Source organism: Bos grunniens, chromosome 26, assembly GCF_055505025.1.
Source record: "Bos grunniens cultivar Pamir isolate PY7600 chromosome 26, Bosgru_T2T1.0, whole genome shotgun sequence".
Classification (NCBI taxonomy): domain Eukaryota; kingdom Metazoa; phylum Chordata; class Mammalia; order Artiodactyla; family Bovidae; genus Bos; species Bos grunniens.
Genome location: NC_141190.1, coordinates 44,934,863 through 44,951,964, shown reverse-complemented (window position 1 = coordinate 44,951,964; position 17,102 = coordinate 44,934,863). Strand labels below are relative to the sequence as shown.

The 17,102-nt window shown below is 42.4% G+C and overlaps 1 protein-coding gene across 1 annotated transcript; it reads left to right on the top strand.

Moving 5' to 3' along the window:
* The first annotated feature begins 212 nt into the window (after positions 1–212).
* On the top strand, positions 213–10,005 carry TEX36 (testis expressed 36). Its single transcript, XM_086378398.1, has 4 exons — positions 213–383; positions 7,111–7,242; positions 7,922–8,002; positions 8,983–10,005. The coding sequence occupies exons 1-4, from the start codon at positions 333–335 to the stop codon at positions 9,289–9,291; spliced, it is 573 nt and encodes a 190-aa protein (XP_086234524.1). The 5' UTR covers positions 213–332; the 3' UTR covers positions 9,292–10,005.
* Positions 10,006–17,102: the final 7,097 nt, after the last annotated feature.

The following is a 17,102-nucleotide window of genomic DNA, read 5'->3' as shown; positions in this document are numbered from 1 at the left end:
TTTGGAGGGTATGGAGTGGGCCACTGTCTCAGGACCATCTGGTGCCCCACCTGTTTGGCCTGTGTTTGGGGTTCCTCACCTGGGGCCCTGGGACTCACACTCTGCGGAGCAGCAGGAGCCCTCGGGTGGCTGGAGGACCCACACTCCTGCCCCATTGTGATGGGTGGGCTCTGATGCTATGACAACAGGGACCACTCCCGGACTTCCCTTCCAGGTAAAGCCTGCGAATTAGAGGCCAGGAACAAGGAGGAGTGGCTTCCCAGGCGCACAGCTCATGAGGCCATGGAGGGATAAGAGCGCCAGTCTCAGCCCCTTTCAGTTTCCCGCACAAAATGGTCAAAGGGAGACGCTTCAACCCACCCTTAGACAAGGATGGAAGATGGGTAAGAAGCGTGATACCCTCTCTCGTCTTTCTCAGGCCACAGGGGTGTGGTCAGGCACAGAACTGAGCTCAGATCCTACTGCTGCTACTTCCCATAGTGTGACGTCTGACAAATCCCTTCATCCCGCGTCAGTTTTTTCACCTGTGAAATAGGAATCTCATATCCGATTCTTGGAGGATCAAATGAAATTAGTCTGTGCATAAACCACTCAGCTGACTGGTATCTTGTGAATGTTCACGAGGTAGTAATTGCTGTGTTTCTCTGCTTTTTCTGTTTTTTATAACATCTATCCTCTGACATGGGCTTCCCAGGTGGCGCTAGTGGTAAAGAACTCACCTGCTGATACAGGAGACATAAGAGACATAGGTTTGATCCCTGGGTAGGGAAGATCCCCTGCAGGAGGGCATGGCAACCCACTCCTATTCTTGCCTGGAAAATCCCATGGACAGAGGAGCCTGGCAGGCTGCAGTCCACAGGGTCACACAGAGCTGTTCACGACTTAAGTGACTTAGCAGGCATGCACGCATCTTCTGACATACTAATTTATTATATGTGTGACTTTTCTCTCCCTCCTAGAATATAAATTCCATGGACCTGGTATCTTTGTCTTTTTTTCCCACTGGCTGTATCACAGAAAACAGTGGTACTAACCTCTTTTAGGGCAGTAATACATAGAAATTTGTTTAAAGATTTGTTTAAAAGGAAAAAATAGAAAATATTTTGGAAAATTGGGGCCTGAAGGCTTAATCTCAGTCTCTTTATCTGTTAAATGGAAGCATAATTTACCGGGGTAAGAGGCCATGGTGAGGATGAATGAGACAATTGATACAAAAGTGCTTAGCATAATGCATGGAAGCACCGTTACTATTATACACATAGTATATATGAATATATGTGATAGAAGTACGTGTGTCCACCGTGCAGAACCCATGGACACAAAGGCAAACTAAGCAAGTTGAGCATACCTGGGTTTTGGTACCCACAAGATGGGATGAGGAGAAGCAATCCCCTGCAGATCTCAAAGGATATATATTTACACTGATATTCTTTCCTGTTGTATACCCTGCTCCATTCCACAAAGGTTTAAAGTAATGAATGGAAAATATTCAAAATAAAGTATAAGGTATATAAAAATAAAACCTCAGAACCAGATTAAATATACTTTAAGAGGCTGAGACTGGGAAAATATATAACATAGAAACATAGAAAATGGAAAATATATAAAATACGTAACATAAATTCGCAGGCCATATTGCTTAACCAATAGATATTTGGAGTCAAACAAATCTGACTCTGAGTTTCCTGGCAGCTAAAGTGAGATGGGAAATGGAGTGAACTACTTACACTAACTGGTCAGGAAGAAACAAGTGTAAGCTTCTCAGACTGAATAGCTTGGCCTCTTTTTATCATCTACAGTATCAGGATTATGTTTGACTGAATATTATTATAAAAAGCTGACTACAGAGCCTTCACCAGAAAAGGGTTTGTGTTCCTTGAGTAACAGTGATGCTGAAAACTCAGCTGCTCTGTGCACCGGTGCTGAATCGAATCTCAGAAATAGGATTTTGGGTGAAGTAAAAAAGGATAACTTTATAACCTTGCCAGGCAAAGGGGAACACAGTGGACTCCTGCCTTGAAAACGTATGTCCCAGCTTGGAGAAGATAGTGAGAAGTTTTATAGCAATGGATCAAACAGGGTGTGATCAGCTTGTGGACATTCTTCTGATGGGTTGGTGGTGAGCTAAGCGCGAGTCAGCATCATCAACCTTCGGGTCCAACCGGTCTGAGGTCGATGCCCTTGTGGGCTGCATACTGTCGTTAACCACTGACTTCTCCCTCCTGAGGGGTTTCAGTATTTGCAAACGAGCTCAAAGCTGCTGTGGTGTGCATCCCTCAGTGGGGAACCAGGACCTTGCCCCAAGGCTACACTGTCGTTTCTCCTGACTGTTTCTCCCTGGTCTCACGTCTCCTTCCTTTCCTAATGAACAACTGCTTGAGTCTGCCCATTAGAACTCAGGGAAGTCTTGCAGGCTGAAGGAAACCTATTTCCTGACATCAAAGAAATGGGGGGACACAGAAGGGCTTTGGGCCTGGAGGCCCCCAGGGCCCTGCTTGGAATCAACAACCAGGGCAGAAGGAGGCAATTCAGGGCTGGTACAGATGCCCTGGGATGTCTTTGGAGGCCCAGGTTCTTCTCAGCCTCTCCTATCACCCTCAGTGTGGTGTCAGCTCAGGCAGGTAAATGAGGAGAAAGCGAATTGCAAAAAGCCTGTCAGTTGCATCCGCCCCTTTTCCTGGAGAAAGCAATCGCTTTCCCAGGAGCCCCACCCACAGACTTAGGCTTTCATTTCAAGGGTCACGTGTCCAATTTAGCTGCAAGGGAGTTGGAGGAGGGTTTTTATTTTTTTGACCAAGCCTCGATCTTAGTGCGATCTTAGCTCCCTGACCAGGGATTGAACCCACGTCCCCTGCAGTGGAAGCACTGGAAGTGTGAAGTCTTAACTACTGAGCCACCAAGGAAATCCTTGGGAGGTATTTTTTAAACCAGCCATGTTGCTACTCCAAAGTCAGTGTTCTATAATAAGGGAGAAATCGAGAAAGAGCATGGCGTCTCCTACTGGGGATCCTAGGAATGTACCAGGAACCAGTTTAAGAAGGAAGACTTTATCTCCCCAAAGTCTAACCAGAGCCTACGGTGTGGGTCTCCTTTCTGCTGCCGGCACCTAAGAGAATAAAAAGAACAGTGGTGACATGAAGTTTCCCTAAGTAACTTTTAGACGAGTTGGGAAAATTAAAGAAATTGTTGGTTTTGCCTCAGCAGCAGCCCATTTGGGAGACAGTAATTGCCACATTGGAGGTGACAGTCATTTCACAGTTGACCTTGCTGGTGGTGATCTGGCTGTTGCTGAGTAGAAAAGGCACTCTGCACACACGTTCCCCTTCCTGTTTAATATTTCAGTCATTGAGTGATTGAATGCAGCAAAAATTTCACTGCCAACTAGTTAAAAAGCTATATTTCATGGTTACAATATCTAACAGAAGGGTTTATTTCACAGCTATCATGTTATAGCCATTAAATATATATCTTAAAAGAGTGAAATTAAAATGCTAGAGCCACTTTTTTTTACAGTGATTTAGTCCATAGTGTTGCAGAATACAAATGAACTTAAGTCAGTTGTCATTCAGCTGGTGAGAAGAACCCTTCTAGATGTAGAAAAACTCCCTACCCATGGCCTGATTCTCCATAACTTGGAAAAGCAGATTGGAGGTAGAGAAAAGGGAAAGGCTCTGAGTTTGGAGGCCCTTTGTATTATTTATACTTACTTGAAAATTGCTTTAAAAACATAAAAAAATGTGTATATAATACAGAGTGAATTAGAAATGGATAGGTTGACTTTGAAAATTTTCTATGGTATATTGTTAAGTGATGAATTTAAGCAAACTCCAGGAGATAGTGAAGGAAGGGAAATCTGGTGTGCTGCAATCCATGGGGTTGCAAAGATCTGGACACGACTGAGCGACTGAACTACAAGAACAACAATGTTAAGCAAGAAAAGCAAGTTATGCTGTAAAGCACAGGGTGCTCAGCTTGGTGCTCTGTGATGACCTAGAGGGGTGGGATGGGCAAGTGGGAGGGAGGCTTAAAAGGGAGGGGATATATGTATGCTTATGGCAACCCACTCCAGTACTCTTGCCTGGAAAATCCCATGGATGGAGGAGCCTGGTGGGCTGCAGTCCACGGGGTCGCTAAGAGCTGGACACGACTGAGCGACTTCACTTTCACTTTTCACTTTCCTGCATTGGAGAAGGAAATCCCAGGGACAGGGGAGCCTGGTGGGCTGCCGTCTATAGGGTCGCACAGAGTCGGACACGACTGAAGTGATTAGCGGCGGCAGCAGCATAGCTGATTCACTTTGTTGTACAGCAGAAACTAACAGAATATTGTAAAACAATTATACTCCAATAAAAATGGAAAAAAAGGAAAGTGAGGTACAAAATAGTATGAGTTACATGGTCCAATTTTTGTATAGCTAGGTAAGTCCCCTTTGTAGGTACAGGTGTTTGTGAAGGAATATATGAGAGCTATTGTGATTTTTTTAAATCTAGGATGACAAGAAGAGGAAGGAGAGGGTAACCAAAAGTTACTGGGTTTGTTTTTGTTTTTTTAACCACTGGCTGCCAGGGAATTCCCAAAAGTTAACTGTTAAATTTTTTAAGGTATTTGTAATTTTTTGAAATCACATTTATAATACAATCCTATGTGCATGCTAAATTGCTTCAGTCGCGTCTGACTCTTTGTGGCCCCATGGACTGTAGCCCACCAGGCTCCTCTGTCCATGGAATTCTCCAGGCAAGAATACTGGAGTGGGTTGGCATGGCGTCCTCCAGGGGATCGTCCCAACCCCGGGATGGAACCCACATCTCCTACATCTCCTGCATTGGCAGCCGGGTCCTTTACCACTAGCACCACCTAGGAAGCCCTATACAATCTGCATGAGATTCTGTCCTTGTGTTTTTCTTTATTGTCTGAACTTTTAAAGCCATGAGCAAGTATTATAACTCTAATCAAAACCAAAGGCGATTATTTTTGTTGTGGAAAATGAGACAGTGTAATAGATGCACTCAATTAAGAAATGTTTAAACGATGGCAAGGAAGCCTTCCTTTTCCCTGGTGCGCTCCTCCAAAGGGACCCTGTCATTCATCCACAGCAGGGCCGGTCCATATCACGGTGGCTGGTTCATGTGGTCACTTCCTTGCCCTTGATCTCTGTCCCTGCTCTGCTCACCCCATGGGCAGCCACTCACACGTGTTTAATAGGAACTCTGTTACTGAGATGTATTCTTGGAAATTATGTAGTGTTGTTTTGTGTGCATGGATTATTTATTTCTGTAAATGGTGTTGGGTTACAGAGCTCATTCTGTTTCTTCTTCTCCATATTGCTATGTGTCATATAAACCATTGCTTCTCATTTTCTCTGCCAAAAATGCCCCACTGAGTGTACCATACAGATGACATAATCTCTCCACCTTTTAACATAAATAGTAGCATACTAAATGCGCTCTTGTGCAGAGATTAAACAAAAGCCATAGTTATATGTACAGTTATATCATGACTTGAAAAGGAATGGGAGAAAACAACAGTGTTAACCAATGTCATTGTAATCCCAAAGACAGGGAGGGACTGGCCTTTGGTGTGACAGTGGGCTTGGCGATAAGGGAGGGGACAGCTGTGAGCAAGAATAGAACCTGTCAACAGCTAGTGAACACTCTCTGGGTGCGTGCATTTTTCTCTTTTAATTACATCTACTCAATCAGGTGGAGCTTCCCCAGGAGCTCAATGGTGAGCAATCCATCTGCAATTCAGGAGCCACAGGAGACGCAGGTTCAGCCCCTGGGTTGGGAGGATCCCCTGGAGGAGGGCATGACAAGCCACTCCAGTATTCTTGCCTGGAGAATCCCGTGGATGGGGAGCCTGGTGGGCTGCAGTCCATGGAGTCAGGAAGAGTTGGACATGACTGAAGCAACTTAGCATGTGTGCACTCTATCAAGTAGGTTATTATTATTCCCATTTTACAGATAAAGAAACTGGGATCTGGAAAAATTAAGTCTCTTGCGGAAGGCTGACCTTCTAGGAGAGAGAGCTGGGATTGGACCCAGGGACGTTGAATCTATTGTCTGTGACCCACCCCCACATTATGTTACCTCTCTTTGCAAGAATTTTCGCTGAGTTGGGGTCTTGCCTTCTGTTTGTATCTTAGTTTCCATTCATATTTCTCTCCTAGAGATCGCCACTTCAAAGGCCACTTTGTAGGAGTGGCTTTTAAGAGGTGCTGTTTATGTAAAATTGGGGTGAGCTACAGTGGCCATCAAGCAGGGCCCACATCCCTCTTTGGGAATGGACTCCTGGCCTAAGTGTGGCTTGGTGGGGGGAGGGGTCCAACCCTAGATACTCCCTGGCTGAAAAGAGCTGCTTCCTCAAGGTCGGTTGCTTCCTGGGTCCTCTGCCTTCCTCTCCTACCCAGTGACTGATGGACAAGAGCACACAAGGGTCCGGTCCTCTCACTCCATCAGGCCGACTCTGAGAAGCCACTCCGTGTCTAGAGCTCCCTATGGGGTTGGTCTAGACCTCCTTTGGGACCTCCTCCCTCAACCCAGTCCTGTTTCCTTCCCTCCTGTTCACAGAGAGATACAAAAGCCCACTCCCAGCTCACCCCTGGCATCCAAATAATCTTCCCACCCTCTACCATCCTACATTTTCTGTAGAGACTCAAAGCGACCCTTCTCACATTCCTATGCCCTAAGGTGCACCCCCTACCTGCAGGAGGTTGGCTCACCCCTGGGAACATGGGCTGAATGCTTGGCCCCAAGTATGGGGCACTCCCTGACCACCAGGAAGGTCTCAAATAACACACTCTGTCTCCTTGGAGCTCATTGGCTCCCTCTCATGGGACCACACCCCCCACTTACCAGGCCACGAAACCATTTCCAGGCTCCAAGCAGCAGGGTGGCCCCTGTAACTTGAAACGGCCGGCAGTGGTGGCCTTGGGCCATGACAATATTTTTTGTCTTGGAAAGGATACTTGAAAATTACGAAAATTATGCCATTTCCATCGCACGCCAGAAGCACCCAAATTGCATTTTAATCCTTTTACAGAGGAAGCCCTGATACTTGGCTTTGAGATTCAGATGTGTCTGGTTTTAATCAAGGCGTGTGCTGTTTTTCCAGTTCCCTCACATTGGACTAACACAAAAGACGCCAGAATCCATCACAAGTACGATGTTGAAAGAGTCCCACAGTCCACGTTTATCTCGGCAAGTGGAGGAGAAGCTTCCGCCGATCTACAAAGTGCGGGAGAAGGTGAGTCCAGGGCGCTGGCCACGTGCCCCCGTGGCTCTCCAAGTGGGTGGTACTGCTTGGAGGGAACTGCTCACTAGCTCTCCCTGGATCCCAACATTCTGGCAGGATCCTCACTTCATAGTTGGTCACCATGGCTCCTCAAATACTCTCTAGAAGGAACTACCTCCTGGTCCAGACGATAAAGTTACTCTTCTATGAACAGAGCTCTTAACATCCATGTCTACCTCCCTGGCCAGTTCACGAGCAGCTTAAGGGGCTGCAAATGGCTGGTGGTAGAAGCAGGGTTGACTTCACACTTAGCAGCCCTGGACCAGAGAGCTCTGGTCTACTAGGATCCTTATTGGCCAGATGAAGAAGATGGCTTCAGAATTCCTTTCCAGTCTTCAATTCCATGCCTACTCACTTTCCTTTCCTTGCCTCTCAATAAGATATTTTAAAGAGAACTTGTTATAATTTTAAGAAAGCTGGCAATGAAGTGGAGTTTCAAAGCCTTGAGCTGATGTGCACACCTAAGCCCTCACCCCTGTGCTGTTTGCTCCATCATTGTGGATGGGTTTAGTTCTCACTTAGAGGTCAACTTGCCTCCTCCGTCTTCCTTCCAGGCCACTGTAGGCAGGTTCTGGAAGCCTGCTGTGGTTCTGATGTGTGCCTTTTTATCTCTCCCCTTGCTCTTTTCCAGCAAGCAGTAAATAACAACTTCCCCTTCTCTGCTCACGACAATCGTCACAGCTTTCAGGACTCTGGGTTCTACCTTGACTCTGTGAGTATTTCTCTCCACATTGCCAAAAAAATGAACAGCGACATCAGGGCTCTTGATTTTCTTGATTTTCTGGCCTCAAAATTGGAATAAAATTAAAGCCTCATAACAGGTTACCAGAGGGAATAAAAAGCGTAAATTCTCAAATTCCCACGTGGCTTTCAAAATCCACACCAGCCTCCCTTCTGCCTAGGTATTTGTGTGTGTGTGTGAACTTCATGCTTATCAAAGTGCTTTCCCATAAACCATCTAATTTGTGAGCTTTTTTTGTGAAGATCTGTCATGAGAAGGAGGGATTGCCTATGTGTGTCTCTGGACAGCAGAGCCAGGACCCATAAGGAGGCTCAAAGGAATGGATGCGGAATTTTCCTGATATAAAGAAGGAGTCCCTACTAACTGCAGTTATCTTGTTCCTGGAGATGGTGTTTCCCCATCACTGAAAAAAACCAAGTCTGATAGCGCTGGTTGGTGGTGGTTAACACAGCACTATGCAATGGAAATAGATATGCGAGCTGCATATGTAATTTGTAAATTTTCTAATGGTCACATTAGTAAGATTTGAGGAGGAAGCCTGTGGGTAGAGACCCAGGTGCTGCTTCCTTCACTGGGAATCCTCTGGGATGGGAGAGAATCCCCGGATCTCTCGGAATAAGAGCCCTCCCACTGAGTGCTGGGGATGCAGCCTGAGGTGGATACAGCCGCATGGGTGTAGAGGACCTACTCGGGCTTCCTGGCTGTCCAGGCTGGGGTCTCTTTGGTTCAGTCCTCCGTGTCTCTAGAAGCCCAGCCCCTTGGGTGGGAGTTGAAGACTGTGAAGATCAGGAGGTTTTGTCAATTTACAGCCTCCCACAAGTTGATAGAGGATGCCTCCTGTAGGAGTGGTCATTTAAACACAAGATGTCGTGGAGGTGGCTTTATTAAAGACTTCCAAACTGTGCGGCCTTGAATATCTTCCTCCTAATCTGCTTGTGATCCTTCTCCAGGGCTTGGGACGTAAGAAGATCTCCCCAGAAAAAAGGCAACACGTTTCAAGAAATTTCAATCTTTGGGCATGTGACTATGTTCCATCTTGTCTCGATGGCTTTTCAAATAACCAAATATCATATGTTTATAAGGAAGCTGTGGTGGTCCCAATTTTCAGACGCTTTCCAAGACATCATCATGAGATATGGAACACTTTTAAATTTATGCCCCAGCAAAGCTATACAGAGTTTTGGAAAAAGAATCCAAAAGTAAGGTTCCTGATTAACAAAAAGACCAGTTCTCCACTAACCCTTCCAGAAGATCCTTGATGTTTTGCAATACTGGTATTTCGTTGGACATTCTACAAGTATGTGTTTTCTGGTGCAACACTGATGTTTGATATCAGATTTGTTTAGAATTATTTAGAGAATGTAGACTGCATGTGCCATAATGCTGAGATGATGTTTTCTTGCAGTGATAACATAAAGATTAAAATCCTTATATAGAGAAACCAGAATGGCAACTGATAACCTTACCACTCCCCCACCTTGAAAATATTCTAATGATTTTAATAAGGTTGAAAAATATTCAGGCCCTTATAAAATAAAGATATGTGATGATATACACATTTTAAATGAATATGTTTGAAAGGAAAATGTGCTTAAATTTAAAAATTGCCACATTAACTTCAGGGAGAGTTTTAAAACTACATGATTAATATAGGCTTACATTTTCATCTTGAAATTTCAAGGAAAATAGAGGAAGCTGGAGTCCCTCTGATTTTACTGCATCTCTAATCCTTGTGCCCAGAGAAAAAGCTCACCGTTTGTTTTTGTTCTGTACATTTACAATCACATGTACATGCACAGCTATGTACAGATTTTGAACATAAACTGTTTCATAGAACTCGCATTCTTCAAGTACATAAGTGAGCCTGAAGTTCTGGCAACGTCAATAGGAATAGGTTGGTTTGCTTTTTAAACTACTGCACTGTATTCCCTAAGTTGGATGTGCCATGTTTATTTAAAAAACTGTCTTCCTAATGAGCACTTGAATTGTTTCTAGTTTGGGGCTGGAAAGACTTGGTGCTACATGACGTGCTTGGTCAGGCTCTTTGGGTGGGTGTTTACATGTACTCTGGAGTCAGCTCTGAAAGTTAGCTTTGTTACTGCTGGATTGGACCATATGCATGCTTTTTATTTGTTTGTTTTGTAACACTTGGCTGCACCATGCAGCATTTGGGATCTTAGATCCCTGACCAGGAATTGAACTCGCAACCCCTCCATTGGAAGGATGGGGTCTTAACCTCTGGACCACCAGGGAATTACTTGCACAAGGTTTTAATCTGCCAAATCACCTTTAAAAAAAGACTGCACCAATTAAACTTCCACCAACAGTACCTGTGAGTTTTTGTTTCTCTCCCCCCCAAAATTATCTTTTAGATATTGAAAGATATCTAAGGACAAAAACTATCTTCATATCTTATTTTGCATTCCTCTATTAGTGAAGCGGACCATCTTTACCCACTCAGGGGTCATTTCTATCGCCCTTTGAATGGAACACTGTCACCCTCATTCTGTATCAAAATTAACTTGTTTCTATTTACATATCTTTTCTAGGTGAATTTTAGAATAAGGTTTCAAGTCCACTGGCAATTTGATAGGGATTTCCCTGAATTGAGATATTAATTTATAGAAGAATTGACATCTTTATACCATGGTATAGCTCCCCATTTGTTCAAATATTATTTTATATTCTTTAATAAAGTTGTATAATTTTTGTCACAAAAGTACGACATGTTTCTTTTCTATGTTTATTCCTGTGTACTGTGAAATGTGGCTATTTTGATTGTATATGTGCGTGTGTGTTTAAGTTATACTTTTTGGTTAGTTTTATCTGATGCATAAAAAAGGCTATTGATTTCTATATGTGAATCTTGTATTTACCTGGATAAACTTCTTAGAATAAACTTAAAAGTATTCTAATACTAGTTTGCATTCCCACCAACAGTGTAAGAGGGTTCCCTTTTCTCCACACCCTCTCCAGCATTTATTATTTGTAGTACAGCCACTATGGAGAACAGTGTGGAGATTCCTTAAAAAACTGGAAATAGAACTGCCTTATGATCCAGCAATCCCACTGCTGGGCATACACACTGAGGAAACCAGAAGGGAAAGAGACACGTGTACCCCAGTGTTCATCGCAGCACTGTTTATAATAGCCAGGACATGGAAGCAACCTAGATGTCCATCAGCAGATGAATGGATAAGAAAGCTATGGTACATATACACAATGGAGTATTACTCAGCCATTAAAAAGAATACATTTGAATCAGTTCTAATGAGGTGGATGAAACTGGAGCCTATTATACAGAGTGAAGTAAGCCAGAAGGAAAAACATAAATACAGTATACTAACGCATATATATGGAATTTAGAAAGATGGTAACAATAACCCGGTGTACGAGACAGCAAAAGAGACACTGATGTATAGAACAGTCTTATGAACTCTGTGGGAGAGGGAGAGGGTGGGAAGATTTGGGAGAATGACATTGAAACATGTAAAATATCATGTAAGAAACGAGTTGCCAGTCCAGGTTCAATGCACGATACTGGATGCTTGGGGCTGGTGCACTGGGACGACCCAGAGGGATGGTATGGGGAGGGAGGAGGGAGGAGGGTTCAGGATGGGGAACACATGTATACCTATGGCAGATTCATTTTGATATTTGGCAAAACTAATACAAGTATGTAAAGTTTAAAAATAAAATAAAATTAAAAAAAAACAGTGCAAAAGCAAGAAAAAAAATAAATAAAAATATTCTAATAAAATAAAAATAAAATTTTATTAATTTTTCAGTTGATTCTTTTGGATTTTCTATGTGGATAATTATATCATTTGTGAATGTGATAATTTATATAATTTCTAGAATTTATAGGGCCCCTCCATCTTTTTGCATCAGGTACAATTTGAATATTTGCACAGATAGTGCATATGCTTTCTTATGTCTGAATTTATTGGGGCTGATTCTAACGGGTCACTCTGACATCTGACTATCGTTGTGGGTTTGAGATAGGCAACTTTTACCTAGGTAAGAATATTCTTTTGTATTCTTACTTTCCTGGGTTTTCCCCCCTAAGATATAGATCTTTAAGTATATGTACATGGGAAAAGTTTCAAATTAAATAAAAATAAATGGTAAAAAGCATTTTCTTTCACACTCCTGACTCCCAGTCTCCATTTTCTCTCCCAGCACCAGCTCTGTGGCCTTTTTAAAAAGTTATTTCTTTTTAAAAGTTGAAGTATAGTTTATTACAGTGTCGTGTTAGTTTCTGGTGTACAACAAAGTGATTCAGGCATATATATATAAAATGTATGTGTATTCTTTTTCATAGTCTTTCCATTATAGTTTATTATTATACAAGATATCGAATATAGTTCCCTGTGCTGTACAGTAGGACCTTGTTCTTTGTCTTTTTATATAAAATCCCATGGACGGGGGAGCCTGGTGAGCTGCGTCCATGGGGTGGCGAAGAGCCGGACACGACTGAGCGCCTTCACTTTCACTTTTCACTTTCATGCATTGGAGGAGGAAATGGCAACCCACTCCAGTATTCTTGCCTGGAGAATCCCAGGGATGGGGGAGCCTGGTGGGCTGCTGTCTATGGGGTCGCACAGTCGGACACGACTGAAGCGACTTAGCAGCAGTTTTCAGCTTCTAATCCCTAAACTTCTAATGTATCCCTTCCTCACTTTCTCATTCAATAACCGTAATTTTTGTCTGTGTCTGTCTGTTTCTTTTTGTAAATAAGTTCATTTGTCACATTTTTTAAAGATGCCATTTATTAGTGATATCGTATAGTATTTGTCTTTGTCTAACGGACTTCACTTAGTATGATAATCTCTACGTCCATCCTTATTGCTTCAGATGGCATTATTTTATTCTTTTTTATGGCTGCGTAGTACTACATCTTCTTTATTCATCTGCCTGTTGACTTTCTTTTAATATGCAGCCTTCTCTTGGTAAGCTATGGCATGGCTTTTCCCTCTCTGTCTCTCAAACACACCTACCCTTAACAAACACCAATGGTTCCACCCGCCACCGCTGCTTTCTGCCACACCGCCACCAACCACTCTTGTGAATACGGCATTCTCTCTTGGTACTTACAAATCTACTTCTCTTTTGGAAACATGACTGGTTGGTATTTCATTACATGGATATGTCATTGTCCCTTAATCTTTTGATAATCAGTTAGTTTACAGTCTTTTCCTACTATAAACAATTAGAACTAAACGCATTAATAGATAAACATTTGCATTCACTGTGGTATTTCTATATGTTAAACTCATTGAAATAAACTTGTTCAATTAAAGAGTATGTGGATTTTAAATTTTAATTCAAACTTCTCAGAGGCCATGCTTCAACTTACCACTTCACTAACAGATTATGAGATAGACAGATAGAAAACGTGTTGCAAATGTTTTCTGTAGCTGGCTGTTTTTTGTTCCTCTTTGTTGATAAATAAACTTAGACACATTTATTTTTATGTTAATAGACTTCATTTCTCAGAACAGTTTTACAAAGATCAAATGAAAGCATACACCCTCTCTCCCCCATATTCCGACTCCTGAGACTTTCCTCTGTTATTAACATCTTGCACTAGTGCGGTGTATACCGTGTTTTAGCCTTGCATGTATATTAATGTAGTAAAATGTAAGAATCTCTTGTTTAATGGCTTCTGGAACCACTGGATTTTGTTAAGGGTGTGTGTGGAGACAGAGAGAGCAAAACAATGCCTTGCTCAGGACTCCTTTTGTTTGAGATTGTTGAATGATTTAAACACTTTCGTTGCAGTTCTTACTGTGTATGAGGTGACATTATAGCAAATGAGACCGGTATTTATTGAGATGATCATGTAAATTTTCTATATTAATCTGTTAATAACGTATATTCATGGATTTTCTAACATGGAGCCATTTTAGCATTCTGAGGACAAACTCAAGCTGGTTATGATGTATTATTCTTTTGCTAAATCCAGGATTTGATATGCAAATATTTTATTTAGGATCTTAAAACCTGCTTTTATTGTGCTCAGACACTGCTTGTATAAATTGCAAATGTCTATAGAATCCGCCATGCAATCTCTTGGACCTGTTGTAGTTTACAGGTGTGTATCTTTGAACATCTTTTCAATATGTTTTATGGAGATCGCTCTGTATGGTGCTTCTATTTCTTTTTTTCCCTAGTTTTGGACATTTTTATTTTTTGAGGAAGTCATCTGTTTCACATGGATTTTAAAATTTGTGGTGCTTTAATATATTCTCTTTCATGCTTTAAAGTTATGTCCTGTCTTTGACATGCTGGATGTTGCTCACATATCTTTGCTCTCTTCCCCAAATCTACATCTTGTTGTTGTTGTTTGCCTTTCATCTTGATAATTTGTGCTTTCATGTTTACTAATTTTGTTCTGGAGCTTATTTGGATTTTTTTCCTAGCTTCTCAAGGTGAAAGCATAGCTCAATTCTTCGCAGCCTTTCTTGTTTTCTTGTAAATGCGGGTAAGGTTGTTTCTTTCAAATACCACCGTGTAGGTACATCATGGTCTTCACGTTATTAGCTCCTAGAAGTTACTGCTTTCCTTACTGCATGGTCTCCTCCACTCCAAAACCAGGGAAGGAGTTCAAATCCCTTTCACATTTGTAACCTCTGTCACCAGGAAGAGTCCTGACCCTTTCAAGGGATCGCATGACTAGATCTAACCCACCCAGGATAATCTCTGTATCTTTTTTGCTGGTTTGCTTATTAAAAACAAACATTGATTTCTCACAATTTTGGAGGTTAGGAAACCCAAGATCGTGGTGGTGCAGGTTCTATGTTTGATAAAGCCTTGTGCTCTCTGTAATTTATTGTGGCAAAAATGCAGATTTCATGACTTAAGATCAATGAACTTGGGACTTAATTACATGCGGAAAATCCCTGTTTCTATATAACTTAAGTATGGGAATGACATTGCCGTATACTCACAGGTTCTGCCCACACTCAAGACCATGAGATTACACAAAAATGAGGGTCCACAGGGTCCCCTTAGAATGCTACCTGCCACAAACATCACAGCCAGGTGATTTATGCTGGTACAACCACAGACCTTATTCAAATTTTCCCAGCTTTACCCGTGTGAGTGTGTGTGTGTTCTATGTATGTAGCCTCTTTTGCTGGCTACAAAACTATATATAGTTTATACTTACCTTGTTAATTGGCTAATCAAGTCTAACATTTACATGATATGCATACTTGTAAATTCAGTGGGCTATTTCACTTTGAGAATCCTTGGGTTTTTATTTTAAATTTTATAATTTTGAGGGGGTTTTTTTGTTATAGAAAATTTTCTTCAATTATTTTCTCTCTTCCACTTCCGCCTCCCCGCCCTTTTCTTCTAGAATGCTTCTTAGATGGATATTGAAACATCTGGACCTATCTCCCTTGACTCTCCAATATTCCTTTATGTTTTCTATTTGTTTATCTATTTGCACTGGACTCTGGAATAGCCTCTAAACTTTGTCTTCTAGGTTGCAAATTGTCTCTTCCGTGACCCATCTGCTATTTAGCCATTGTACTAAGATTGTCCTATAACCAAATAACATTTTAATTCTTACGGTCTCTGTTTGGGTCTTATTTATCAATGAAATGTTTAGTTCTGTCTGATAATAATTTTATTCATTCTAATACATTATTTTTCTGCATTTTGCTTCCTTGGGTACTGCAACGTCTGTTCGCCTTTCTAGCGTGGTGCAAACATTGAGTGGTTTTGAGTTTTATGTGAGCAGTGCACATGTTCTTCTCACACTGTTGGTGTGAGGGTGGCTGAGAGACAGGACGTACTGCCTGGGGTGTAGCCACCAGCTCTGCTTTTGGGAAAGCGTTCTTAGCTCCTCTCTTGCCATGTCCCTGGGGCAGTGCCCTGCCCCCTCAGCCCAAGTAACCATGTACTCTCAATACTTTTGCTTTGGTGCAGACTCAGATCTGACTCACTGCTTGGTACAAAGAATGTCATGTGGACCAACTCTGGCAGATAATCCCTATAAACAACCCCATGGAGTGTCCTGCGTGCTGTGCTGTGTGCTTAGTCACTCAGTCATGTCCAACTCTTTGAGATGCCACGGACTGTAGCCCGCCAGGCTCCTCTGTCCAGGGGATTCTCCAGGCAAGAATATTGGAATGGGTTTCCATACCCTCTTCCAGGGAGTCTTCCCAACCCAGATCGAACCACCAGGGAAGCCAAGAATACTGGAGTGGGTAGTCTAGCCCTTCTTCAGGGGATCTTCATGACCCAGGAATCGAACTGGGGTCTCCTGAACCGCAGGTGGATTCTTTACCAGGTGAGTCACCCGGGAAGCCTGTCCTGGGTGCTGCTCCTTCCAGAATCCACTGCCTTCATGCTAGCACCCCTGGAATCGTCACCGTGTTTGGAGCATCCCTGACTTGCACACCTTACTCCTCCCTTTCATCTCCTGGGAAATCAAGATCACTTGTCATCAATAGAAAGTAACTAAAAGTAAATGCAATGGGGGGGAAAAACTAACCCAGACTGATTAAATTCCACCCAAACACCTCAAGACTGCTTCCTCAAGGCTTCTTGTCTGAGGGCTCTCCACGGATTTTTGAAAAGGGATGTTAGTATTAGAGATTTAGACACACTATCATCAAACCCAAGGCTTTCTCCCCAGTTTAAACAAAAGGTTTAAAATGGAATAGAAAAAGAAAGAACTTTTTAAAATATGTAACCCAATATATTATTGAATGCTGCAGCAGTCAACCACCTAAAGTATCTCCTATGCTTCAGGAGAGCGTTGGAAACGGGTGTCCTCAAAGTTGTCTTCTGACGCTGAGAGACTAGGTTTCTGTCCATACCAGTCACATCCCTCCCCTTGAGGGTGTTTCTACTGTGTCACATCCACGTTCGTGTGGCCTGTGGGGGACACGGGCAGGACAGGCTCAGAAGACGCTGATCACAATTTGCAAGGAGTAAATTTTTAAACCCTTGAACATTGGCTTTCATTGTGTAATATATGATTCCATGGCTGAGCAATTGAGTGAATAATAATTTTTTACTCTGAAAACGACATAATGTTTGACAAATCAAA